At 41.1% G+C, this 27,438-nt stretch overlaps 1 protein-coding gene across 5 annotated transcripts; it reads right to left on the bottom strand.

Moving 5' to 3' along the window:
* ENTREP1 (endosomal transmembrane epsin interactor 1) lies at positions 1-27,380 on the bottom strand. Of its 5 annotated transcripts, XM_069880830.1 has the most exons (12): positions 26,968-26,985; positions 25,615-25,671; positions 25,330-25,416; positions 15,251-15,361; positions 13,962-14,087; positions 13,122-13,229; positions 12,880-12,998; positions 8,395-8,524; positions 7,703-7,772; positions 5,134-5,280; positions 2,211-2,497; positions 1-1,125 (listed from the first exon to the last, which is right to left on the bottom strand). In XM_069880830.1, exons 3-12 carry the CDS (start codon positions 25,333-25,335, stop codon positions 919-921), a joined length of 1,311 nt encoding a protein of 436 aa, XP_069736931.1. In that variant the 5' UTR covers positions 25,336-25,416; positions 25,615-25,671; positions 26,968-26,985; the 3' UTR covers positions 1-918. The 5 variants fall into 5 exon arrangements, with proteins under 5 accessions (XP_069736931.1, XP_069736927.1, XP_069736930.1 ...); XM_069880826.1 differs by lacking the exons at positions 25,330-25,416; positions 26,968-26,985 and adding an exon at positions 27,297-27,380; XM_069880829.1 differs by lacking the exon at positions 25,330-25,416 and having other exon boundaries at positions 26,968-27,170.
* Between the last annotated feature and the right edge of the window lie 58 nt (positions 27,381-27,438).

The raw sequence follows: 27,438 nt of genomic DNA, 5'->3' as shown, positions 1-27,438 counted from the left end.
TAGAGATAAGTATTTTATTTTATTCAAGTTAACTTTAGCACACAGTTTCTACTTCTCAGCAAGCTTAATTAAAACTCACTCTAAAGCTCTTTGGTTTTCAGTGGGAAAGCTGTTTAATAGCTTTTAAATGAAGCTTTATCATTAAAACAGCAGAGAGAATATTTAGCCATTCTGCTAAGACACAGAAGCTTACAACTAGCCTTACAAATACAATTTGTGTGCCTGCTCTCAGGCTTTGGAAATACTTTGCGTAGTCTGGGACACACCTTAAACGATCTGCAGTCAACAGCTTGAGCCAACTGGTGTTTACATTCATTTATCAGCCGCAAGGAGTCAGCTTATGGGTCACTGTAGCCTGGTGGTTAAGAACACCAAAACAATGTTAACTAGTCACCTCCATGTTTGCGGAGGATGTGAGATGGCTGCATGGTGGCCACACACACACCAGCATGATGGTGGGTGGTACATAACAAAAGAGAAAATCAGCAGAGCTACAGTAACATTCAGTAGATGAACAGGGGCAATGACATTGGCCTTACTCTCTAATGGGATACAAAGTGCACACACATATTAACTGTCCTTGCCTCACCACAGTAAACAGAGGCATAGAGCCATTCTGGCACCACTCTAGTAAATTAAGTGAAAAAGCAAATCTGTCCTAAGTGATGACAGACTAGAGAGATGAAACAGGACAGTAACTGTATCACAAGCAGACTAATTGCATCTGAGAGCCCAATGAAGGGTAGCTTGCAATCTGTTTACTAGGCCTTGTACAACGAACTTTCCCTTAGGAGTCTGAGTATGATGTATGAAAAAAATTGTATTATCAACACTTCCACCCACTTGTCAGAGATGATTCTCCTGTGCAACACGTATATTTGGCAGAAGTGCTCTACTGAGAAGTAAACAGAAATCAGCTCAAAGTACAGTTTCCCTGACAACGCCAATAAGACTGTGAGGCCGTTCAGGGTCTGCTCTATGGACCCTCCTCTCTGCTATCTGATCTTCATCAGTGGTTAAAGTACTGACGTCGCCACAGCTCTCCAGGTGCAGCACTGTGGGATGCTGTGTGAAAGGTAACACATGGGCATTCAATGACATGTCTTGCTGGGAAGGTGCCATTACCTTTAAAATGAAAAAGAAACCACATCACAAGTCAGATTTGTTTCAGGCTCTTGTTCCGTTAAAGTAGCTTGTTGCCCAACTAGGAAGAAGCTAGTTATAATGCTTTCTGTTATTTGTAAAGAATAATAACAAAAGCCAAGACTAGAACTATTTGTTGTGGAGGCATGGGAAAAACAATCCTGGTTGGGAAAAATACTGAAAGCTCTTGGCTGGTTTGGGTTTTCTTTTGTTTTGTTGTTTCTTTAAAAAAACCTACACATTAGTTCACCCCAAACCACGGCACAGTATTGCTTAACAGGAAACTAAATGTCACTTCCTGCAGAAGCCACTAAAATGTAATAACTTTCAGGTCATTGTGACAAATTAAATGCTCATAAGGACTTTTTTTTCAGCTGTTTCTGTCAAATTGTTGTCTGTAGGCTGCATTGGGAAAACTCAGTTTATCTGCAGAGCCTAAATTACAGTCTTTGATGTTTTGCATGAGAACTCAACCCAGAATTGGTTGTCACAGCAAGTCACTTGTATTGTGCTTGAATTAACTCATCTATTAAAATGGTCTGTAAAGAACCAAAACATGTGTTTGATGAAATCTAATGTCTGGAACTTCTGAATGTTCATTCCCCTAATGTAAGCACATTATTTTTTACTTCTTTCTTTTTTTCCCTTAGTACTATGCCTTATTTTTATCCTGGGAGGCAATCACAAAACGTTGCTTCTCATGGGTTTACATAAAAATTTCCTCATCAGCCTCCATTCCTTCCAGCTGATTATAGTAAAAGCTTTATAACATTCTCTTCCTTGCCACACTCAATATAAAACACTGATGTTTTATTTACAGTGCATGATCCTACCAGAGACGATTATCTCCTGCAGCTTTTAAATACATTTGTTCAGTCCTCTGAAAACCTTCTGGGGTATGTGGTTGATAGAGAAAGAGACATCATGGATGCACAGCCTCTTGCACACTCCCAGATAAAACCAAAGTACCAAAGGAAGCTAATTGGGTAGCAGAGTGGTAAATGTAAGCCTATAGTCCTAAACCAAGGCCAGCTACATCACCCAATGAATACAAGTAAGAAAACTACCTCAAGGAAGGTAGCACTGGTGAAAGCTTCTGCCATATGTTCCTCATCCGACTTTAAAACAGACTTGATATTTTCCACCAATTCTTGTATGTCAGGGCTTATGCTACTGTAGGACTGCTTTAGAATCCATGCCACAAGCTGTTTAGTGTCTGTGTAAGACTTGTAGTCTATCAAAGATTGTGGTCTTCCCCTCAAAGCTCTTGCTCTCACACTCTTCCGCAAGGTGACAGCACAGAGTTGTGGTTTTACTTCAGTCTGTGTTGCAGCTTCACAGCTGGGCACCACCCCTGGAGACAAAGATCAAACACAGCAAACAATCCACTTGGTTCACAATACTATTGTTCAACAAGTATCCCCCACAATTTCAATCCTGATTCAGTGATGATGTATTGCATAGTTTAGCCATGTAAAACTCAAGCCTGGCATGGTCAGAGTGACAGTGTTCACTTTGTATTGGATTTACACTAGAAGTTGCCTGTAAAATAGTCACACATAGCTATAGCATATCACATGTCAAAGGGTCTGGAGGGAAATGTCCAGGAAAGCTATTTGCTATTTTCTGTACATTGTTTTGTTTCTCTTTTCCTTGATTTCTGAACAGACTCAAAATGAGCCTTGAGTGTTAATGTTAACATACTAGCAGGTTTTGCAAAGCTTGAAGGCTTTTATGATCTCTCCTAAGCTCTTTGTAACTTTCACTTACTATCAGCCAGGAGGGCTAGTTACAAAATATCTGAAAGTAACTGTCAAGAAGGAAGCTAGTAATACTACACTAGGAAAATTTAATGAAAAAAAAACATTGAAAATTACTTTGCAAGGACTAAACAAAGGGTAGCAGGAAAACAATTCCACTGCCTGTGGTCCAAATAAAAATCCACTGCCTTTGGTCAAAATAACGATCATAAATTTTTGCCTGTTAGAAAGTAAATGAGTACCTGCCAGTTGTTCAAGAAGCACTTTAATCTTGACTTTACACCAAATACAATACCAGTAAGACATGCAAAACTCTCCAGCAAGAAAAGTACTTGAAGCAACTTCCATTGTTCTGTTACAGCCGAGTCCCTTTTCTGCAGCAATCCTGTATTTAACTCTCAAATCCAGTGCTGAACAGACCTAACCTCAGTTACATCCAGCCTAAAGTGCCCAAATGTTTGACTGACAGAGTCTCCCTACAGCAGAAATGCTCTGCTATGCTTCCACATCTATGAATAGGCTCTGTGTCATCTAACTTGCTTCAGCAGCAGATTCTCTGAGGTGCTGTGGGGGAAGTTGATAGGGGGGAAAAGAAAACAAATGATGTAGCAGAGATATAAAAACATTCCACAAAAACTGTAGTGTAATCCAGATAGCCATGCTCCCTGTATTCAAAATGAATAATTGCTACTAGCATGCCCCCTCCTCACATTTTGTGACTGCCAGTATCTACCAGCAGCTACTACAGCAGCTACTACAGGGATTCCAATATCCTCTAATAAAAATCGCAAAACTCTCAACAAGTGGATTTTTAAGATTGCCAACAGAATCAAGGACGCTGCAGTCACACCAGAAGTTTTTCCACAACAATTGATGCCAAAGTAGCTGTGACAGATTTCATCAGCTTTCCACTTCTGTTTTTGTGTGCTGAGTGGTTGGCATTTTTGATGCTATAAGGAGTGAGGAAAAGGAAGCAATTTCTAAGCCAATACCAAATATCCAACCTAATTTTGCTTTAAATTGCTCACAAAGACAACTGTCCTCACAAGCTTTCAGATGCCAGTGTACAAATACACTGAGAAATTCTATGTGCTCCTTCCTCCTCATCTTCCACCATCCCTCCCCCTCCTACTCAAATGAGCAATGCATCTTACAGACCCTGTTTGCAGATGACACCAAGCTGAGAGGTGCAGTTGCCACACTGGAAGGACGCGATGTCACCCAAAGGGACCTGGACAAGCTGGAGAAGTGGGACTGTTAGAACCTCATGGGGTTCAACAGGGCCAAGGTCAAGGTCCTACAGCTGGGTCAGGGCAATCCCTGGTTTCAATACTTGATGGGGAATGATGTGATTGAGAGCAGCCCTGCAGAGACGGACTTGGGGGTGCTGACTGAGGAGAAGCTCGACATGAACCAGCAATATGCGCTCACAGCCCAGGCCAACCGCACCCTGGGCTGCATCAAAAGAAGTGTGGCCAGCAGGGCAAGGGAGGCGATTCTCCCCCTCTACTCCAGTCTCTAAGACCCCACCTGGCATATTGTGTCCGGTTCTGGAATCTCCAACATAAGAAGGATGTGGAATGGCTGGATGGGTCCAGAGGAGGGTTACAAAGATGATCAGAGGAATGGAACCCCTCTGCTATGAGGACAGTCAGAGAGAGTTGGGTTTGTTCGGCCTGGAGAAGAGAGGGCTCTGGGGAGATCTTACAGTGCCCATCCAGTACCTGAAGGTGGCCTACAAGAAATCTGGAAAGGGACCTTTTAAAAGGAGACGTAGTGATAGTATGAGGGGGGATGGCTTTAAATTGGAAGGGGGAAGATTTAGATTAGATATCAGGAAGAAATTATTCATAACCAGAGTGGTGAGGTACTGGCACAGGTTGCCCAGACAAGTTGTGGCTGCCCCATCCCTGGAAGTGTTTGAAGCCAGGTTGGATGGGGCCTTGGGCAGCCTGGTTTAGTGGGACGTGTCCCTGCCCATGGCAGGGCGGTTGGAAATCGATGATCTTAAGGTCCCTTCTAATTCAAACCATTCTATGTGAAACCCTAAAGAGCAGCAAGACTAAGGTGTTGGGTGGAGAATATTTGGGAAAGCAAACTGCTGTAATGCAGGTACTCTTGGGAGACAGTAACCAATTTCTGCAGATATTAGGTTCAAAGTACTAACCTTCTAACAGATATTCTTTTAAGGACACATTACATAAGCACTGACAGACAAAAAACAAGTCACCTTGAAGCACTGGGCAGGACAGCACAGGGTCACTTCTAGACCGTTCCCGCAAGAGACGGAAGGCTCTGCTTCCAGCTCCTGCAGGCACCAGGCTTGCATCTGAGGGTGAAAGGCTCACTCTGCTGGAAGATTCAAGAATTTCTTCACCTGAGTAATCAGAAATAGTAAAGGTGAAGGCAAGTTGTTAGAATAAAGCAGAGATGTAGAAGCCATTATCTTTACTGGCTTTTTTTTTTTTTGTGCCCTCCCTCCACAAATATATAATGACTAGACACAATAGCCTAGAGGTGCTTGCATGTGTGCAGATACCCACACTCACTAGTAACGTTGGTCTAAAGCCTGCTTAAACATTTGCAGAAACCTATTCAACATTATGGCAAAATATGGCTTTGCCTAGTATAAACCTCACCTTAAACCACCTGATAAGAAAGAAGGGAGCTACAGCTTTCTGGGAGAGAAACCTGGGAGGAGCCTGAACTCCTCCTGTATATAAGCAGCTATATCAAGATCTGACAGCATATCGCCACTGAGGTCAGTCACTGTTTGCAGCTAGGTAACTTATAAATCAGTCACCAGTCCCTATAAGGAAATTCAAGATCTTGTTTCATGAGGTTCTTTATTAAAAAATATTTTCTTGAGTGATATGTGATAGGTTTCATCTTTCCAATTAATCAACATTCCTTCTTTTCCTTAGAGTGAAATTATATGCTGTGATTCCCACAACTGCCTTTTACTGAACAGGACAGAATGAAGCTATGTATTTCTCACCAAGCCTGGTTCTGTACCTCCACCTCATGGCACCTGGCATATTACAGAGAAAAAAGTCTTCCTGCTCATCCAAGAGCAAAACCACTAATTAATGTAAAAAGTCTCTTATTCAGAACATGGCAAACGTTTGTGCTGCTAACAGAAATGTGCCAGTGCCTGGAGAATCTGAAAAAACTACAGCTTGGATGATATGTGCTTGTTGAACATAGCACCTTAACTCCTACACAAATGCAATCTGGAATCTCCAAAAAGAAAAAACAGTGACACAACTTAAATAAGGCAGATACCAGCCTGGAACTAGTTAAATTCCTTAAATTCATGCCCCTAGGAAGCCCTAACACCTAGAAGATGCAGTGTTAGTTTTCTTTATTAAGATGCTCCCTTGCTTCCTTATCTGAATTTAACAGCCAGACTGAGATTTAAATGTCTCTTCTGAGGCCTTTTTATTTAAAAAAAAAAAAAAAAGAGATGGACAAAATACCTCAAACAATGATGCACCATTCTTTTGAAATAAAAAACCAAACAAACAAACAAACAAAACCCAAACCCACAACTTTCCTGATTCTCTCTACATTTTTCTGTAGTATTCTTTTCCTGGTTTCCATTCTCATACCTCTAAGCAGTCACCATGCAGCCTTGTGTTTGATATCTGATTTCCATTTGTGCTCAAAGTGCCCAGAGAAAGCAACAGCAGTTTTATCAAAAGAAGTAGTCCTTGAGAATTAAACTTTCTGCTACAACTCTTCTGAATTTCTTTCTGATTATCACAACTGATGAGATGTCAGAAGCATCCAAGTGCCTGTTTTCAGAATTTTGAGGCAGACTGCTGGAGCATGAGGGAACTTTGAAAGATTTGTATTTTGGTTAATGTATGGGTTTATGTAAAGATTTTTTTTTTTCCTGCCACCACTTAGTAGGGACAACTTAAAACGATAAAGTTCACACCAAATTCTTCCTGTAGTTTGAGCAGTAGATTGGCAGGGGAGAAGCCACAGTCAAATTAAAGATTTTTGGCTTCCCTCCCACCCCCTAGTCCCCTAAGTGTCTTTACTCTCTATACTTATGGCATTAACACTGTGCAGATAGGCACATAGCCATCTGTTACACAAAATACAATATGCCCCATAACGGCAAGTTCAAATGAAAAGTAGAACAGATTTTCACCATGGCTGTACTGGAAAAGCTGCCTGTGACTTACCTGGGAGCCAGTAATGTTTAACTGCAAGTGTACACCACAACAAAGGTTAGGCTGAAACCAACTTCAAAAGATTTCCATGGTTTTCTAAAACAATGCTAAGCAAAGTTTGATGTGGCCTCCACACATAGCTAGACTGCCTGTCCCAGTATGTCCTGTATCAGTATGAAGAATTACTAAATAGTTTCTGCCAATGAAGACTGAATAATAGAACAATTTCCACATTTATCTCATGGTACAGCATTATTTTACCCTTTTCCCATTTTCACCAGCAACAAAATGTCAATAGGCACCATCATATATACAAAACAAATGGAAGCACTGGAGCGGACATAATTTCTTACAACATATGGATGCAGAGTCAACAACTAACTTGTAGATTACTAAGAAAATACATCTTTCTTTTTGTATCTTGAAAGTAAACAACTTTGTATCTTTTAAACATTAATCCCTGTTCCTACTACCCAAAACAATCAATTCTGAATCTCCAGCTTGCAATGTGATGGCTGTCTTTCAAAGAAATAATAATTCTGTTGCTACATTAAGATATCTGGGTTGGACAGGACTGTTTTAAAAAGGAAAAAAAAAATTAAAAGTACTTTTTACCTTGAGAGGCCTGCTTGTCACTCACTTCCCCCAAATCAACAACTTCCACGACATCCTGTAGCACACCTTCCTGAAATAAAATAGGAAAGATGAAAAATCACAAGCCACCTTTTTTTCTGGTACTTCCTAAGAACTGCAACATCCACCTTAGAAAGTGAACATCTTTGCTTTACTGCATAGTAACTATCTGATATATGTTTAATTCCACTGCAAAACCAAGACTACTGAATGTTTAAAGTTAATGTTCATCATCCAGTTCAGCCAATTTTATCCTGCTGAGTATTTTTTGGGAAAAAAGCACTCACGTTCTCAAAACACCAGTGAAAAGGGATCAGTGATCAGAGCAAAACCCTGACCTAGTCCCACATGGGAGGAGTACAGCTGCTCCCGTAGGAGCAAGGAGGAAGTACAGGGGTCTTCTTGAATAACTAGCAACAGGTGTGCTCCACAGTGTATTTTGCTCCTTCTTCCATGATCAGACAGAGCTTTCCAATCAGGGAAAACTTTTCAGCTCTAAAGCGAAGTGATTAATAAAGTCTTCAGTGAAATTTACAGCAAGCCACATTTCTAATCAAACATTCCACAGCTCTTCTAAAATGAAAAGACACCTGACTTATGTTTACCATGCCTCTGTGCAATCTTACCTTTGTAGTGGAAAAATAAGTCACACTTTAAACTCCTGTTGGCCATACCTGCTCAGAATTGTTCTGGCTCTGTACAGCTTCATAAGGAGGAGGTGGGTCCAGAGGGCAGAACACTTCAATGCCTTTGATTCGTGCTCGGTAAATATGGGGCAAAGGAATCACATCAGAGCCAAGCATCCTACAACAAACACCACCAAGCAACTCCATCAGTGTGGCCTTCCAGCTGCAGGAAAACATCTACCAAACTCCACTGGCTTTCCCATGCCGGCTCAGACTTTGGGATCTCAGTGACAGCTAATGAATTCGCCGAGAGCTGTAGAAGATTTTCCTAGAACAAGGCAGGAAATTGTTCCTTAGGAGGTGCATCTCCAATGTGCTCTCACCAGAGCTTCAAAATGACTTTGTGCAGTATTGTGCCTAGGAATCCATTTCAGTTTTACTTCAGAGATTCAGTTTTGTTTCAAGAGATTCAAACACAGGTCGTCATTGAAAAAGGAGACAACCTAGCTCTGATTTCTGTGAACTAATAAATTCTTAATTGTAACCAAAATTCAAGATACTTCTGATCTCATGTTTTATATTCAGATAGACTCAGTTACAGCTGCACAGAAAAAGGCAAACTCAAATTAATGGTTATTTTTGTGATTGTGCTTAGATAAGAACATTATAGTTGATCAGTTCAAAGACCTGTACAAATGAAATGGTTAACCTTACTCTTCAGTTTTCAAAGAGCTCTCTGAAATCATAAATAAAGCAGATATCCCACAGACCTTTTGCTGAATCATCTTCCTCTTAGAAGGTAGCTCTGAGAGGGAATAAACAGGAACGGTGGCAAGTGGTGATTTTGGTAACATAAGTTTACATTACTTCATTAACCCTGGAAGAAACTGTTCTGGACCACAGCAGAGCTAGCAAGGGGACCTTCCCCATACAATCATCAGAAAAATCTATGACCCAAAGGATCTCAATTTTTCTCTGCTTTGTGTTACCTTTTAAATTGCCCATTTCATACTGAGAAGAAATTTCCAAGCAATACACAGAAGTTCACATGGTTTGCTCTCTGGACCCATGACAGACTTACAGCTATCACTAGTAGACATAACATCTCTACAAAGAAATGTTATACAAGTCCTTCTTCCCACAGTTTAGGGCTTCTCTGGACACTGGTTGATGGGAACAGAGATGACTGTGAAAATGATTTTCTTGTAAATTGAGAGGACACAGCAGAGTGAATGGAAATGTCTACGGAAAGCTGCTTACAGAAGAAAAAAGTAAAGCTTCCACAAGGAGAACTGGGGAACACTTTTGTGAAAGGCTCCTATCAAGGTAATAGGAGGTAACATATGGAGAAATTTGAGGAAAAGAACAGATTTTGATAACTAGTCAGTATTTTTTTAATCTTAAAAATCAGAGAAATATAACACGTTAAAATAGTTTTTATCTTCAGCCTATTTTATCTGCTCCTAAAAGCTTCAGATTAAGTTTGGAGTACAATGGAGACTGATGGTCCATTGACATCACTTCTTCACATTTCTCCAGTACATCTGTGCTGATTACATTCAATGTAGGCCACAAAATTATATGCTTCTTGAACCTTAGTTTTGTTTTTAAACATGCCCGATCTGGCCTACCCAGCTCAGTCACAACTTGAAGACAAATGTTGAGTCCAAGAATTATATCATGTTAAAACTTATTACAGAACAGTTACCTAGAAAAGCATTGCATTCTGTCCCTTACTATAAAAGCCGCTTTCAAGATGTGCATGTTAGTCAATCTGTTCTTTTATTTCTTAACTTCCACTTTCTCTTTTTATGTACGGAAGGCAAATTACTGTGTCAGTCAAAAGCCAGCAGCTTTTTGAAGTGATGATACAGGAAAGTAAGGAACAGGAGTCAGCTTTTTCAGGGAACCCCACGGCCAAAAGACTGCTGCAGACTATGGGGAGGCTCTGTACTCCTGGAGGTAAGAAGGGCACTGAAGGCAGAAGGCACATCCTCGGCCACCTCTCGACCAACTTCTGCATTCACACCTCAGCTGAACAACAGCCTCTGGAAACTTTGATATTTCAATAGCATAAACTCATTCTGTTAAGAAACGGCTGCCAGCAGCACATGGGTCCAATTTGAGACACATACTGAATTCAAGAATACACAATTTGGGTAAGTAGGTCTGCATTCTGACAAACTCTTCTAGTGTCCAGATGGTACCTTATACTGGACTGGGGCAGATTTCTAGACATGAGGTGCTTGGTTTGCTGCCCCACATAGATTGCCTCTTCCCTTGAAATCACAGGCATTATAACACTTTGTATTTTATTCTTCAGCTGGGAACTCTAATGCTAGTTTGTTTTGTCCACCACTAAGTAAGAAAAATGAACAAACCAATTAACTGGCTTTGGTAGCAGTGCCTCTGGCTTTGCAATTCAAAGGGCAGAGAACAGCTTCTGGTCCCAAACAAGTCCTTTGCAAATATTTTGACCACCATGTTTCCTTTCTCAAAGGGATGCATCTGGTTTGGAGTCACCCCATATGCAGCTTGCAGATGGTGGCTTGCCACCTTGAATGTGGTTCCTGTCACCTCCACTTTCTAACACAGGTTTTGGACACTGAGTCTGAGGGAGCCACAGATGCAGCAGGGCATTCAGGGTACAGACCAGGCAGAGAGGGAAGGGAAAAGTATGAGAAGGCTGACTGAGAAGAAGCCAGGTCCCACCTCAGCTGCTCTGCTAGACACTGTGGGTCCAGCCCCGGGTGAGTCATATTTCTTCATCTGCCAAGAAGAGAAATTAGAGTCTGTCTGTTGCTTCAACTTCTGCACTGCTGCATAACTACCCTGAGCACCTTGGAAAAAGTAGCCTGATTTCAGGAGGATGTCACCATCACTTAAGTCTTATTATCAAGTACTAACACAGTCACAGGCAAGGTAGCTACCCAATATTAGACTGTACAAGCCTTATACATTGTTCACCAGCTCCTACTGTGCTGAAAATAGACAAATAGAAATACTGCTGCTGGGAAGGAGATAGCCATCTGGAATGACATGCCAGACAAAGAATGACAGCCCCATTTTAAAGCCGGGGAACTGTGACAAGCATATTTCCATAAATATCTAATCTTCCAAACAGATCACTATGCACATAATTCTGTTCTCACAACCAGCTTGAATCAAAATTTACATAGGAGGCTTTTATTAACGCTTGGAATTCAACCCCTGTCTTTGGTGTTTTAGATTAATTTTTCATTCTAAAATCCGTTCCTGTGCCACGCTGCCATTTTCTAGGTAATCCCAGAATTTGAAATTACCTCTACAAGGACCACAGAGTCTTGAAAGTCATGCATGTTATTCCTGATGAAATAGTCAAAAACTAAACAGACCTGCACACTGCAAAAATCAGGAGTTTTAAACTAAAGCTGAGTGATACAGTCTGATTAAGCATCATGATATTTTATGTATAAACATTGTGTTCACAGCAGAATAATGCAGCCCCACCCAAGTCATAAACTAACCAACAGAGCTAACCTGTAAGTCAGCATGACTTGCAGGTTATAACCACCTGCAGAATGAAGGATAAAAAACCTACAAGTCACCACTGAATGGAAAGAAGTAGATACTAGTAAGTCCTGGCACAGTAACATAACAGAGTTGATACTTAATGGATAAACTACATGATTTTTAGCTTTATTCTTCTTTTTTAAAAGAACACTCCTGCCCCTCCATTTACATTTTAATGTTTCTGAAGACTACTTATACCAAAGGCGGAAGCCTTCTCTAATATCAAAATTTTCTGCATGTTTTCTCTTACTCACAAGAAAATTCATACAGCTATTATTTAATCTTCCTCCGAATCCTTCTTCCCTCACCTTTGTAGTAATTAAAAAAAAAAAAGAAGGGAGCACGTGAAGAGATTACAGTGACTTGTGACTGTACTACTCTTTCCCCTCATACATGAAGTCATCCACCCACATTCACTCTCACTCCTCTCTCCACTCCACAGCTGCCACTGCAGAGAAGCCCACCAATAGCACCATGTGCGAATCCTGTATGACTGCTCATACCAGAGTAGAGAGATAAGGGTAGTGATTATCTGGCCTGGTAGTACAATCAAAACATACCTCTTAGTTAGCCTTAATTGTCAAAGGAGAAGAAGGGGAATTGCTCTGGCAGGAAGGTCTGTAGGAGGCCAGGCTGTCGTTCAGGGGGTCTCTTACAAGAGCCTTGCCAAGAGGTTCCATCTGACTTTCTGTCACTGCTCCAACCTGCTTCTGACCACATCATTAAAGTTTTCAGCCATGTCAAATTGCAGCATTTCTCTTACTCAAAGACTTTATACAGACTCTAAAGCAAACCCCACAAAATTACACCTATTGCCCATACTGTATTTATACTGCCTCACAGTCAATAGGTGTTTTCTTCCCTGCATCCCCTCCTAAGGTCACCAACCTTTTTCAGTTAATAATAGAGAAAATGGTCTCAAAAAACAACTGTGCAAGGTTTCCAAGATCCTAAAGAAAGGAAGAGTGTGTAGAGGTTTACCTGCGACTCATTTGTGGAGTACAGGAATAAAAAGTTGCAAAATAAGGGGGAGGTGGCACAGGTGGGACAAAATCGTCAGGATCCAAAGGGTGATCTTGGTCTTCAATCTGAGATTCATCCTAATCAATCATACAAAACTTCTGTTAAAAACCTTCTGAGATATGAAAAAATGCTGAATGGTGCAATCTAGTAATACTGTTTGTACCACAGTTTATATCAGGCAACACCTTGCTCTCACTTACTATGCAGGATCTTCTTGTTGAAAAAATCTTCAAGTAATGCAGGGCAGCCGCTACCAAGCAAACTGTGGTGGTGAAAGCATTCAGGACACAAAGAGCAAAGAGCACTTTCTGAAGAACATGAAGATCATGGAAATGAAAATAATAAATAAAGAAATGTGTAAAAACAAAATCAACACAGAAAACACAAGAATCACCATGACTAGTACTTCTTAAAAATATACGAGACAAAGCCATCATGGACAATCTCCAAGACCAGAGTAATTTGCAAAAACTTTGTTTTGGCCTATTGAATGGCCTGATGAAGAGATCCAGAAGAGTTTAATACCACTCAGATGGAATTTATAGTCCATCTATTCCTCCAAGAATTATAACCTTCCTCTTATATTTTCTTCTCTTCCATCTTGCACTACAGAATGCAAAATAAGTACCATTATATAAATGTTAAAGCACTTTTGTACTTGAACATAATTGCAAGTGGTATTTTAGCAGTTTGTAAGCCAAGAAAGGCTGAGAAGATAAAAAGACTAGTGAAAGCATGAAATCATTAGCTAAAATTCACACCACGTTTACCCATGCAATCTTGTCCAAATTAAACTGAAGTGTTGGTTACATAAAACACAGAAAAGGCAAGAACAGTATATTGTATTAGCAATGCACTGGTCAAACCCCAGAGATGAGAAAAAACCAAACCCACTACAGAACCATAAAAAGCCTCTGACAAATGAAGACTAGAAAATAACAGATTTTTTTCACGGTAAATAGAAGTCACCTCAGCACAATACTGTCAAGCAAGTATAGACATTATCAAAGCAACCACGTTAAGCAGTGTGTGCACGGTACCTTGAGAAGAAGGTGGGCATCACTGCACAACTTCACGTGGTATAGCTTCAGTGCAGTCTCTTCTGTGCATTCTGTGAGATTAAATTCTTTACAGCAGAAACAAATCTTTTTTTCACCGATATCCACCTTTACAAACACAAAACTCCACTTTTTAATTTATTAGCTGGTTTATGCAGCATTTTTACCTGCATAACATAAAACTTAAGTGTTAAACTGTAACTCCAACCAAACTGACACATTTAACCATGTCATCTGGAATAATATTAACAGTTCTCAGTGCTGCTTCAGTATACCGATATTGAGTGAACCTTAATTCTAGTCATCTTGGACACTCACTGCAACATACACACCAACATGTTAAGGAATCAACAAGAGCTTTCTTGAAGCAATAAATAAATGAAAATAAATATTCAAAGTTCTTTCCATTAACCCTCAAAGTCCTTCAAGCCTCTACATGAGATCAGCTTTACTATGAACTGAGTCCCTATCCTTCAATTTCAATTATTCCACGTTTTCTGGTTCATAAATATATATTCTTATACTGCTTATGACACACATTTGAGATTTATTTTTCTTTGCATTCTCTCCTTTACTGCGCAGAATGCTTCTTTGACAAGTAGAAGTGTTTCCTCACAATTCTTACTGCAAGGTAGAAAAAAAAATTGCCCTCACCAGGTAAAGCAGACCAGGAGAAACATTCCCACCTCACCCACCTTTTTGTCGTTAGCTCACAAGTACCTCTCAGGAATTTTTCAGTGGTTTATCTTTGTCACATGAGTATGAAAGCCTTTATGCTAGTTCTTAAATTACTATGATATTAAAATCAGTGTATAACATTGGCAAGAAGAAATTTCTAAAGATACATTTAGGATTCCTTCTCATAAAATTGTATAGAAAGTCTTGTACCTACCCTGAAGACAGAGGCTAGCTCTCTAAGCAGTCAAACAAAACCATTTCTGGGCTAACTAACCTCTTCTAATGAAGAGTAAAACCTTTCCAAACATATTCTTTTGGAGTTGTCATTTTATGAGCTAAACTGCTTATGAAGATTCCAGCTCAAAAAACCCAAGTGTTTAGGAACACAGACAATAAAAATACTGTTGTGGATTTCAGTGAGCCTGTTCACAGTTTGAACTGAATCAAGGCTTGAAACACAGTGTTTTCTTTTTTCCCCATCATGCTGTAGCTGCTTATTTCTATCTCTACATCAGCACATTTTGTGATCCCAACACAGCAAGCTTACATGGCATGCCATGAAGAAATACATGTAAATCAGTAGGTCTGCTTACCAAATCACATCTGGGGACACTGGACACAAACTGAACGCCTTGACATCCTAATATAAATGCAGCCAGGTTCAGCAGAACACAGATGAGAGACACCAGAACAAAAAGGTTAGCCTGGAACGTCAAAACAAAGTTAACAGCAGTGGAAACAGGATCATCAACCCCAGTCTAGGAGTGTATGGCAGTGCACACAGAAGCTGAGAATGACACCCCTTCTTTTCAGAACTCCCTGCAACCAGGGTGTCTTATCTTAACCCATTAGATGGTTACTCCAAATACCTTTGTCATCTTCCTCTCGCTCCTTATGCTGCAGCAGTTGTGCAGTGATAAAATAAATTTAACTATTGAAAAGTACAGGTAGCTAAAGGTTTTTCTGGAGTGCAAAGTATGATTTGTAAGCCATCCAACTTCCACTGTACATCACAGCCTTCCACTGAGTTTACATATTAAAACATTTACATCAGTAAGAAACCTGAGGAAGAGACAACTTAATACAACATTAATTCTGCATAGAATTTCCAAAACTATCTTGCAACACAAAAAGAAGAAAAATAATTTTACCAGTACAGTGAGGACAGAGAAACTCAGGGGATGACGGTTATATGATTTTATTTCCTCCCAGCTACTAAAACCAGTACACCTCCATTCATAAATCAGATAATATTTTCAGTTTTATAAACCACCTGAAAGACCAGCAGCCACAGGAATAAGAGTACCTGGAAAACGACAAGCACATGCAGTGGATAAAATACAGTCCTTCTTTCATGCATGCCCTTATAATCTGTAATTTGTGGTTATATAAATCATGAGATATGGATTTTGAGATATGGATTTTAAACACACACAAGGTCTTTTCCTGTCCCAAAATTTTTCTTCAGGAGAGAGAGTACTACGTGTAAGACAACCACTTTTGAGATAAATAAAAATAAGAGATCTCTCTCCTGATATGGAAGATAAAGGAACTGTAAAGGAGACAGGCTTAGTTCTGCTTCAGATAGCTTTACAGCAGATCCAGATTTCCTAAAGACACACACAGACAGTAATCTCTTTCCAAATTAATTTAACTGATGTACAATGGTTAGATACCTAGGCAGCTGTACCAAAAATAAATCAGGGCTGCTGCACAAACAATGATCTCATTTACTGAGGTTCAGGGAAAAATAATCATCCTGGAATGGACAAGAGCCAAGACCTACTATGCAAACTCATTCCTTAAATTATAACATCTCATTAGTAGTTGCCTTTACAAAAGGTTAACCATTGCATTGTCACGTAAGGTAGGTTTGAACTTCAGAGAAAAAGGAAAAAAAAGTTAAAATATCTATTAGTACTTATATGAAGCGGATCTGGACTATTTTGAATTAAGACAAACTGACAACAATCAATATTAAGAGGATTTAAATTTTTTAGCTTCACAAATAGAATAAAATCAAAGATAAGCATCATAGAACCATAGAATAGTTTGGGTTGGAAGGGACCTTAAAGATAATCCAGTTCCAATTCCCTGCCAGAGGCAGGGACACCTCCCACTAGATCAGGCTGCCCAAGGGCCTATCCAACCTGGCCTTGAACACCTCCAGGGATAGGGCAGCCACAGCTTCCCAGGAAACCTGTGCCAGTGCCTCACCACCCTCACAGTGAAGAAATTCTTCCTTATGTCTAGTCTAAATCTGCCCCTCTCCAGTTTATACCTATTGCCCCTAGTCCTATCACTACAAGACTTTGTTAACAGTCCCTCCTCAGCTTTCCTGTAGCCCCTTCATATATTGGAAGGTCGCTACAAGGTCTCCTCAGAGCTTTCTCCAAGCTAAACAACCCCAAGTCTCAGCCTGTCCTTGTATCTGAGATGCTCCAGCCCTCTGACCACCCTGTGGCCCTCCTCTGGACCTGTTCCAACACTTCCGTATCCTTCTTATGTTGAGGAGTCCTGAACTGGACACAATACTCCAGGTGAGGTCTCACAAGAGAGGAACAGAAGGGCAGAATCACCTCCATTGCCCTGCTGGCCACCCTTCTTCAGATGCAGCCCAGGATACGGTTGGCCTTCTGGGCTGCGAGCACACACTGCTGGCTCATGTTGAGCTTCTCATCCACCTGCACCCCCAAGTCCTTCTCTGTAGGGCTGCTCTCAATCACAACATCTGCCATCATGGACTGAAACCAGGGATTGCCCCAACCCAGGTGCAGGACCTTGCACTTGGTCTTGTTGAGCCTCATGACATGTTCTCACAGGCCCACTTCTCCAGCCTGTCCAGGTCCATCTGGATGACATCCTGTCCTTCTGGTGTGGCAACTGCATCACTAAGCTTGGTGTCATCTGCAAACTTGCTGAAGGTGCACTCAGTCTCACTGTCTGTATCATTGATGAAGATATTGAACAGCATGGTCCCAGCATGGATCCCTGAGGGACACAACTTGTCACAGATCCCCATCTGGCCTAGGAGCCATTGACCACTACTCTCCAAATACAACCCTCCAAACAGTTTCTTATCCACCGAACCATCCACCCATTGCATTCATATCTCTCCAATTTAGAAAGAAGGATGTGGTGGGGACTGTGTCAAAGGCTTTGCATAAATCCAGATAGATCACATCCGCTGGTTTTTCCATATCCACTGCTATAGTTACACCATCACAGAAAGCCAGTAGGTTGGTCATACAGGACTTGCCTTATCTAGATTATCTCAGTAACCCCTTTGGATAAAACTGTTCTGAGAAAAACAGAATTGATAGACACAGGTATTTCATACAAAAAAACCTTTTTGTCTATGATGAACACAGGGCACTGTCAACTACAAATTAACGACTTCTATAAGCAAAGTAGAAGCTGTTTCCACATAAAGTATCTTTACAGTACAAATCTCAAGAAACGATATCAAGGAAAACAAAAAGTATATCTGTCATCTTTGAACTGAAGAAATTGAGGTCTTGAGCAAGAAGGTTTCTCCAAAGTTATACATCAAGAGAGATTCTAAAAAAAAGGCAAATTCACGTATTAATTTCATCCTTTGGTAAAGGAGCTGCAATAGGAACAATCCAGTATAAAGATACATTACAAGTTATATAAAAAACTCCTAACGTAATGGTCTAAAAACATCTTCAACTAAAAAAAAAAGAAACCACCACACAGATTTTTCTAAAGAAACATGTAAAAAACAAAGAAGAAAAAGGAAGAAAAGCAACATTACTATAAATACGCAAAACAAGGGTAATTCCTACATTTATGTTCTACCAAACAAAAATGAAACCATGAACTGTTTTTTGTTATATGCACAGTCTACTTTTGACTTCAAAATCTAATATTCAAACAATCCCACTGAAGAGGCAGAAGATAAAAATAATTCTTCTACATAAAATCTAAACCACTACCATTATCAGAACCATAACAATAACATTTGCTACTACTTACTCAACAGCAGATAAAAGAATATATTGCATTTCAGCGTTGAGTGAAAAAAACTATTTTTTCTGCTCCTTCAGTGGTCAGCATTATCACAGAATCATTGAGGCTGAAAGGGTCCTCTCAAGGCCATCTAGTACAATTGCCTGCTCAAGCAGGGTCACGTACAGCAGGCTGCCAAAGACCGTGTCCTGTTGGTTTTGAGTATGTCTACAGATGGATACTTCAAAACCTCTCCAAGTAACCTATGGCAGTTTTGTACTGTCCCCAAAGTAAAAAAAAAAAAACAAACAAAACAAAGCTGTCTTTTGTGTTCAAATTGAACTTCCTATTTTTTCTTTTTTCAGTTATGCCCATAGCCAACTGTCCTGTCAGAGGTCACTACTGAGAAAGGCATAGCTCCCCCTTTTTTTGCTCCTTCCCATCAACCATTTATAGAGGATAAGATCCCACCTGAGCTTTCTCTGTTTCCAGCTGAACAGTCCCAGATTTCTCAGCCTCTCCTCAGAGGAGAGATGCTACAGTCCTTTCATCTTAGTAGCCCATTGCTAGACCCTCTCCAGTGTGTCCATGTCTCTCTCATACTGGGGAGCCCAGAACTGGACACTGCACTCCATATATGGCCTCACAAGTGCAAAGAGAGGGAAAGGACCACCTCCCTCAACCTGCTGGCAAGTCTCTGCCCATGCCAGCCCAGGATACCATTACACTTTGCCACAAGAGCATTTTGCTCTGTCATGGTCAGCTTGTTGTCCACCAGGATCCCTAGTTTCTTTTCTGCAGAGCTGCTTTTCAGCAAGTTGTTCCTACATGTGTAGCAGTGCCTGAGGCCATTTCCCTGCACAGGCAGGACTTCGCATTTCCACTTGAACTCTATGAGAGTCCTTTCAGCCCATTTCTCCAGCCTGTTCTGGCCTCACTGAACAGCCCCATTTGGCTTATGAACTGTTCCTCCCAGTGTTGTGTAACCATGAACTTTCTGAGAGCACACTGTGTCCCACTGTACAGACTGTTCAGTAAGATATTAAGCAGTATTGGCCCCAGTATTGGCCCCAGTATTCACCCCTAGGGCACAACACTGCTGACTGGCCTCTGACTGGGCTTTGTGCCACTGATCACAACCCTCTGGGAGCAATTGTTCACCGAATTTTCAATCCACCTCACTGTCCACTTATCTAGCATATATTCTGTTAGGTCCTATAGATGCAAATTTAAGCATCTTCTCCATCGCCACTCACCTACAAGTAGAAACAGGTGTTCTACTTTACTCCAATAAAAGAGGACCCCATCCACAGGTAAACTAGGAGAAAAGTACTTCTCAAATTAGAATAAACAGGCAAAGGCAAACGTGCTCTTTTAAAAGTCAAAACAGAAGTAGCTAGTCTTAACTTCAGTGATAAAAATGGAAACAATTCAAATGATGGCTTCGTTTGGCTCATAGCCCTCATCTTCTGAACATTAGACACACATGGACTGTGAACAGCTGCAGCAAGTCCTGAGGAGCACTGGTATGAATTAAACTACAGGAAAGCAAAGCGTATTCTAATGGTAGACACAGTATTTGCTAATGTCTTGCATGGATGATCTCTTCCAGGTAAAAATACCACCCTGCAGTTTGAGGACACTGCAGCAGCATAAACTTGTTTGATAAGGCTTTGACTCGTTCTGCACATGTAGACTACTTCTTGTCCTGTTGCTGCTGCCATTGAAGCTAATATCTAATAACAGAGAGGAAACTCCTTTCTCTTTAATATGCACACAAAGGGCTGATGCACAAGCAGGCACTTAAAACATAAATTCAAGAAAAACAATTATCAATTTTATAGATGTTTACATCCTTCTAGGAAAAGGCAAGTCAATGTATTAATTTTCCATGTACACAGCAGCAATAGCAAAGATTAAATATTAACTATGGGACCTTGCTAATTTCCTATCAGTATAAGAGCTATTTGTTGTACAATATGGAGACCTGCAACACAACTGTCAACAGAAGAATCCACACAGAAAAAAAGACAAACTAACTCAATCAATAAAAGAGTCACATTACAAATGAAGTATTAAAACTTCCCATATGAATGAGAAAACTTTTCAGCATAAAAATAAATTATTTAAAAAGTTAGAAGAGACCTAACTTTGACCAGATTATAAAGGCTAAAAGCCTCTCTAAAGGCTTTTCATAGTCCCACACTTGAAAGTACATTTTGTTATGTTTGTTTAGACTGACTTCAAAATCCTTGTATGAATACCATTTATTGACTTAATGGTGGAGACCTGTATGTGAGCCAAGATGTTAACAGTGAGCTATTCCACTTCGAAAATACAGACTAACAGGCACTACTATAGCAATTGTCACCTGTCACTTTTTATGCAATCACAGGTCAATTCTCCTTAGCAGCAAAACTCAAGCACTAAGCAGCAACTAGAGATATGCTTAGCTTGAAGCCTTTGTTACAGTTGGCAGGGGGGGAAAAAAACACAACCAGAAAGCTTCCCATAAAGCACACTTTACAGGACTGTAACTCATTTGTACATGACCAGAAATGAAAGGATGCTTCTCTAGCACAATGCTTCTTCATTCAGCAAAGCAAGTATGCCTCCAGGCAACATCTGGGAAAACAACACTGTGTGTTGGCTTAGGCCAAAGTGTTACACAAGTAAGGATAGAAGCTAATATATTACAGCAAGCATGGCCTATCAAATCTGTTAATTGGTCTTGGTGCACATGCAGTCAAATGAACAATGTGGAATTGTTACATTTTTCTGAAAATAGTTAGGATCCTTCCATTAAAAGTAAGATTTAAAACACTATGAAAGGAAGGAGTTCAGCAGCAGAGAGGAAGAATCCAGCTTATACACAAGCAGAGAGTAACATCAAACGCAGAACAGCTGAGAGTCAATATCCAAGCAACTGGGGTGGTGGCTGCAGTGGGGAAGTTCCCCTTCCTGCTTTAAATACATTTGGACAGGCATGCACAGAAGGAAGCTTATTCTCTGGAAGAAAAACCAGCTTCAGAGCATAAGTGTTACAAGCTGACCTCTGAAGTCAATTGATAACTGGTAGCCAGAATAGAAAAGCCTCAGACAGCTAAATGCAAGGCAAGATTTCAGAGCCAAGGCTCCTCAGCAGCTGTATTGCTGAAGGTCAAGCCTCCCCTGCAAGGATGTCCTTCAAAAGATAATTACAACGTGACTTTGCCTTGCAGTACCCTGTTCCTGGGATCTATTATTTACCTAGTAACTTCCCATGCTGTCATACAGCCTGGATGGCAAAACACAGCAAATGGGGCTTTCAATTTTATTTACTAAGAGTTCTTACCATAGCCATCCCTCTTTAATCATAGAATCATAGAATGGCTTGGGTTGGAAGGGACCTTAAGGATCATCTAGTTCCGACCCCCACAAATCTGTTAAGGCTGATTTCTTCTCACAGACGGTGCTGCTAATGTCCATTATAGCTGTACCTAGTGAGTTTCCCTTCCTTTTACACCTCTTGGAGCAGAACATGAGTGACTAAACAGAGCAGCCCTTGCTGCCTTCGACACTACAGCCTGCCCTCAGCTGCTTTCTCACAACATCACAGACCTGTGTTTTCTCCAAGTGCCAGCAGCACCAGAGCCTTGCCAACATAGAGAAAAAACAGCAATTGTGTTGTCCAAGGCCTTGGACTGAAGTGGCAGCCATAGGAGAACCTGCCCATTGACAAACAAATCCAGTAGTGCAAAATCATCACCTGAAGGGGAAGATGGAGAGAAACATTTATTGAGGCAAGGCATCCTCCTTTTACTGGAAGAGCAGGACTGCTGCCATGCAGAAGAGCTTTAGGCAAATAAAAATAAAGCAAGATAATATAGGAAACCACAAGATAACATAGGAAACTGCAGAATAGCACGAGATAATAGAGGAAACTGCAAGAAAGAGCACTTCCATGAACTGCTCTGAGGACGAGTACCTCCTCATGGACAAGTTCTCTGACACCCATCTGTACTTCTAAGACTCAGCTTAGGGAAGAAGAGAGGGCTAAACAATGGAGCTCAATCATTTACCCTTAATTACAGCCTAACTGCTACTCCTGAGACCTTTTAGTACATACCATGATGAATTAAAATCTATAGACAATGTGGGAAGAAAACAAAGATATTTTCACAGAATCATAAAATAGTGTTGGTTGGAAGGGATCTTAAAGATCATCCAGTTCCAACCTCCTGCCATGGGCAGGGACATCGCACTAGATCAGGCTGCCCAAGGCCGCATCCAGCCTGGCCTTGAACACCTCCAGGGATGGGGCAGCCACAACTTCCCTGGGCAGCCCGTGCCAGTGCCTCACCACTCTCATAGTGAAGAAATTCTTTCTTATGTCTAGTCTAAATCTGCCCCTCTCCAGTTTATACCCCATTGCCCCTAGTCCAATCACTACAGACTTCTGTAAACAGTCCCTCCCAAAACTTTTGGGGGGGGTTCAGACGCATATGGAGAATTCCAGGGGGTATTTGCACAACTTGAATAAATTATGAAACTGAAATGAGTGACTTAGAGCTCTGCATAAAAAATAAAGATAAGATGCCCTTCCCCATGAACAATGAAACATCTACAGAGACATAATTTCATATGAAAAATGATAATAACCACTTAAACTCACGGACTTTACACTTTTAACTGTCAAGCACAGTCCAAAGTCTGCATAAAGAAAACTAAATGCAGACATAAGTTGCTGCAACAAAAACATGAAAATTGGTATCGCTCCTCAGATTTCTCGCATGGCTGTAGCACAAGTACTCAATATGCTAACTATCTGGGTGTGATACCAATCACAAAAAAACACCTTCATGTGCAATTAATCCTTTCCACAAAGCTCACTTGCTGTATAAAGGCATTTCTACACCTAGCACCTGCTTGAGTTAACGGCTGTTAAGGGAGACAGCTGTACTATCTCTGCTTCCTTCACGGCAGGTAAGTTGCTGTGTACAGGTAAGGGGAAAAGAGATTCAGTCGAAAACTCTGGAAAGCAGCATCCAGTAGAAGTGTATTTAAAAAAAGTAAGTGTAAAAGGCCTTGTATAAGGAGGGAAAACAGGAGGGCAGTCAGAGCTGGAAAATGGATATGTTCTAGCCCTGAACGCATTTATAATTTCAGTTATGAATATCATAACTGTAAGCTAGGGCTCTATAAGGAGTCTCACTGCTCAAGTATTTAGGAAACTTGCTTGTACAACTCCTCATAACTCCCAAGAGAAAACTTTCCAAGTTACTGGAGGGTGGCTATATTAGAAATCTAGGCCAAGATAAATATGCTCACAGAAACTAACAATCTGTCCTTCATAGATCATAGCTATTTCAGTGCATGATTTCCTTAGCCTCAGGAAATGTTTAATGCTAATTTCCCTTTTTGCACATGGAATGGAATGTAAAAAGTTCAGCTGGAAGGGACATACAACAACCATCTAGTCCAACTACCTGACCACTTCAGGACTGACCGTGAGTTAAAGCAAGTTATTAAGGGGATTGTCCAAATGCCTCAAACACTGACAGGCTTGGGGCATCAACCACCTCTCCAGGAAGTTTCTTCCAGGGTTTGACTACCCTGTTAGTAAAGAAATACTTCCCAATGTCAAGCCTGGCCTAATCAGGCTTCCATAAATCAGACTCTATAAAATACATACACAGGTAAGAGAAAAACCCATAGGTTCATAGAATCACATAACCTGAGAATAACTATGGCTGCAAGGGAGCTCAGGAAATGTACCCTCCTGCTAAAGCAGGGTCAGCTGTTAGATCACAGCAGATTGCCCAGGGCTTTGGTCAGTCTCATTTCAGAAACCTCCCCATCTGCTGCACAGCATCCCTGGGCAATCTGCTCTGGCACTTGTCTGTCCTAAAGATCATTTGATATAAATGAAAGGATTGGGTAGAGATTTTGGTGCTTTCACATTTAAGTAACACTAGGAAAGGCCCATAATAAAGTTTATGCAAAGGAGAATTTGAAAAAGTGTAAGAGCAACAACAGACAAGAAGAAACTGCAATAACAACTTGCTGTAGAAACAGCACAGAATACAGGCAATACAGAAACAGGGCGCACCGTGCAAGCCTTGGGCATTTTGAGACAGATGGCATTTACATTTATTTTCATGAAAATATGGTCCTCCCAGACTGGGAGCCGAGCTCCTATTTCTGTCCCCACAACTGGTAAAAAAACTTGCTCTGCCTGTGCTAACCAACGTACCACTGAGAAATAGCAATTTGTGCACAGCTCACACATCCAGTCCTTCACACTTCTCAGCGATGACCATGCAGGTCCTTAAGAAGCACCGCTTTGGCCAAGAAGTAGTATTCATAAGTCACAGTATGGAAAAAAACCCAACAAAAAACCAGACCAAAACAAAACTAACAAAAAAACCACCAACCAACACCAAACCTTTTTTTCAAACCCCGCCTCAGAGACACTGAGAGCCACACATCTTGAGACTTCACTTAACAAACCCCACACATCAATTTACTTCTCTCAGAGCAATGCATCTGAAACAGTGACACAGTAAGACAGCAATGCTTCAGCTCGCTCTCAAACCTGCTATCAGACGCTAGCACAGTAAAACTGAGCTAAACTTTCAAAGCAACTCCCCTATCTAAGCTTAAGCAGCACTGCCTTGGAGAGCTAAATTATTTATGCTAAACCAGCACTTTCTCATACCTTCATAAACACAAAAAGTGGTCCATAAACAACACAAAAAGTTCCTCCAGACACAGTCCGCTCTTGTATTTAATGGGGACTCCATCCCTGCATGATAAAATATAGTCTTTCATGGTCTTTTACTCCTCTTTCAATAATTATAATTTTACAACTTTTAACAAAAAGACTCGACAGCATAGTCTATTTTCTCAATGAGAAACAAGTTACTATTTTTTTTACTAGTGACTATTAAATTAGGATCATATTCTGATAATTTCCTTACAGTAGGTTTTAATCCATACTTACCAAAAGCATCATCTGTCTCCTCCATGTCGTTAAGCCTAAGATTCCAGATAAGATTACCTAGAACATAAAAAACAACATCACCAAGAAGCTAACAACTGTTCACAAAACACCACTTACATGGTATTTATCAGTGCTCTGATGAACAATCCCACAATGCTGCAAAGATGAAGATGCAATTAAAGCAGAGAATAAGAGCCTGTGCTGCTGATGTTCTTCCCTCCTAAAAGTATCCTGTGAAAAAACAAAACTAATCTTAATCTGATTTATTTTCTCCTCCCAGAAAATAAGCAAGGGGACAAAAAGTTACGACAGCAACCCCAACCTAAACAATTGCCTAAAAAATTACTTGCTGATGAGTCCTGATTTTCTGCAACACAGCTAAGCAATTCTAAAAACTGGCTATCCCTTCTGTGCCTTCAGTTACTACTCCATCCCTTCATTAAATGCTTGTGTGTACTCATCCCTACTTCCTTCCTTGTACTGACTTTAGCCCTCTCTGACCATTTCAGAGAAATAAATCCCCCAGCAAGAACCCTACCAAAAACACTGAGGAGCACCAAAGCTATCGCCCTGAACTGACACCATTTAGTAAGATGAATGCCAGCATGAGGTAAGGAAGCAAAAGCACCCCCTTCTGCAGCAGTAGTCCTCAGACCAAACTTACTGAATTACAGAACAGAACCCTATGACTCTTCACCTTAAAGGGTAAAACAACAAAGGAAGGAGAAAGCATTGCTGTAAAACTGAAGCAAATAACATACCTAAATACTCTTTCACAGTAAGGATGGGAATCCTAAAGAAAGGCAAATCAGTTTTTCAGCAGGTCCTGCAAGTAAGCTGGTAGATGTCTAAGTGATGGGACTTCGTGACTAAGTCAATTCACAGCAAACTCCTACCCTAAGGGACACAAGCCTAGAGTGAACAGGAAGTTGCCCAGTAGCATTTTTAATAAATCCCTTCTGTAACTTCATTCACTTGACACGATCGATCTGATTTAGCGTAATGTGTATGTATGACTTGGCCAAAATACCTTCTGATATCATCACTGGTGTTGCAAAACCACATACATAACTCTGCAGTTTCATAACAAATTATTTTTGGCTGCGAGTGCAAAGCAGATGGTCTTATAACGAAGCCCATTAATAATGGTGTGATGTTTTCACCTTACTCTACTGCTAGGCCAGTACATTTCTTACAGCTTTAAGGTATGTGAAAGGAAAAGTCTTCCTCAATGTTTTCCGGACGTGGACTTAACCAGGGTGTCATAATCAGCTTGCTGCATCAAAAACAAAACTAAAAACACCCTCCGCCCAACCAGACACGTCCTCAATCCCAGCGTTTAATTGCCTCTACCTTTCCAGGTTGCTTCTGGACTAAAACTTCCACTCACGCTGTCACGCCCGCGAAAGGAGCACACCGGCCCGTCTCCTGCCGCTGTTAAGTCCCGCTCGCCACCGCCAGGCTTCCACGATACAAACTATTACAAATTCTGTATTTACCAAGGTGGAATAACTGGTCTCGGTACCGCTCGCAAAGCTGTCACAAGCCCATCCACCCGACCGCCCCTCTCCCCCGGCACAGCAGGACGTGAGACAAGCCCCTTTCCGACCGCGAGCAGCGAGGCGGCACCGCCGCCCCTGGAGCCCGAAGCGCGCGGAGCAGCCGCCGGGGCCGGGACCCACCGAGCAGCCGGCCCAGAGGGGACACGCGTTCTTCACCCGCGGGGCGCCGCTCAGCGCCAGCGCCCACAGCGCCAGCGCGACCAGCGAGCAGCCCAGGCCGAGCTGCAGCAGCGACAGCGGCAGCGGCGCCGGGGCCGGAGCG

Source organism: Phaenicophaeus curvirostris, chromosome Z (genome assembly GCF_032191515.1).
Source record: "Phaenicophaeus curvirostris isolate KB17595 chromosome Z, BPBGC_Pcur_1.0, whole genome shotgun sequence".
In the NCBI taxonomy this organism is placed as follows: Eukaryota; Metazoa; Chordata; class Aves; order Cuculiformes; family Cuculidae; genus Phaenicophaeus; species Phaenicophaeus curvirostris.
This window is presented reverse-complemented; position numbering and strand designations above follow the sequence as displayed.

Excerpts from the sequence above, each read along its gene's own strand:
- ENTREP1 (XM_069880826.1), bottom strand. Across the intron at positions 14,088-15,250 it reads GTGTCCCCAGATGTGATTTG|GTGGATATCGGTGAAAAAAA; the intron begins GTAAGCAGACCT and ends GTGTTTGTAAAG. Across the intron at positions 8,525-12,879 it reads ACTCCACAAATGAGTCGCAG|GATGCTTGGCTCTGATGTGA; the intron begins GTAAACCTCTAC and ends TGTTTGTTGTAG.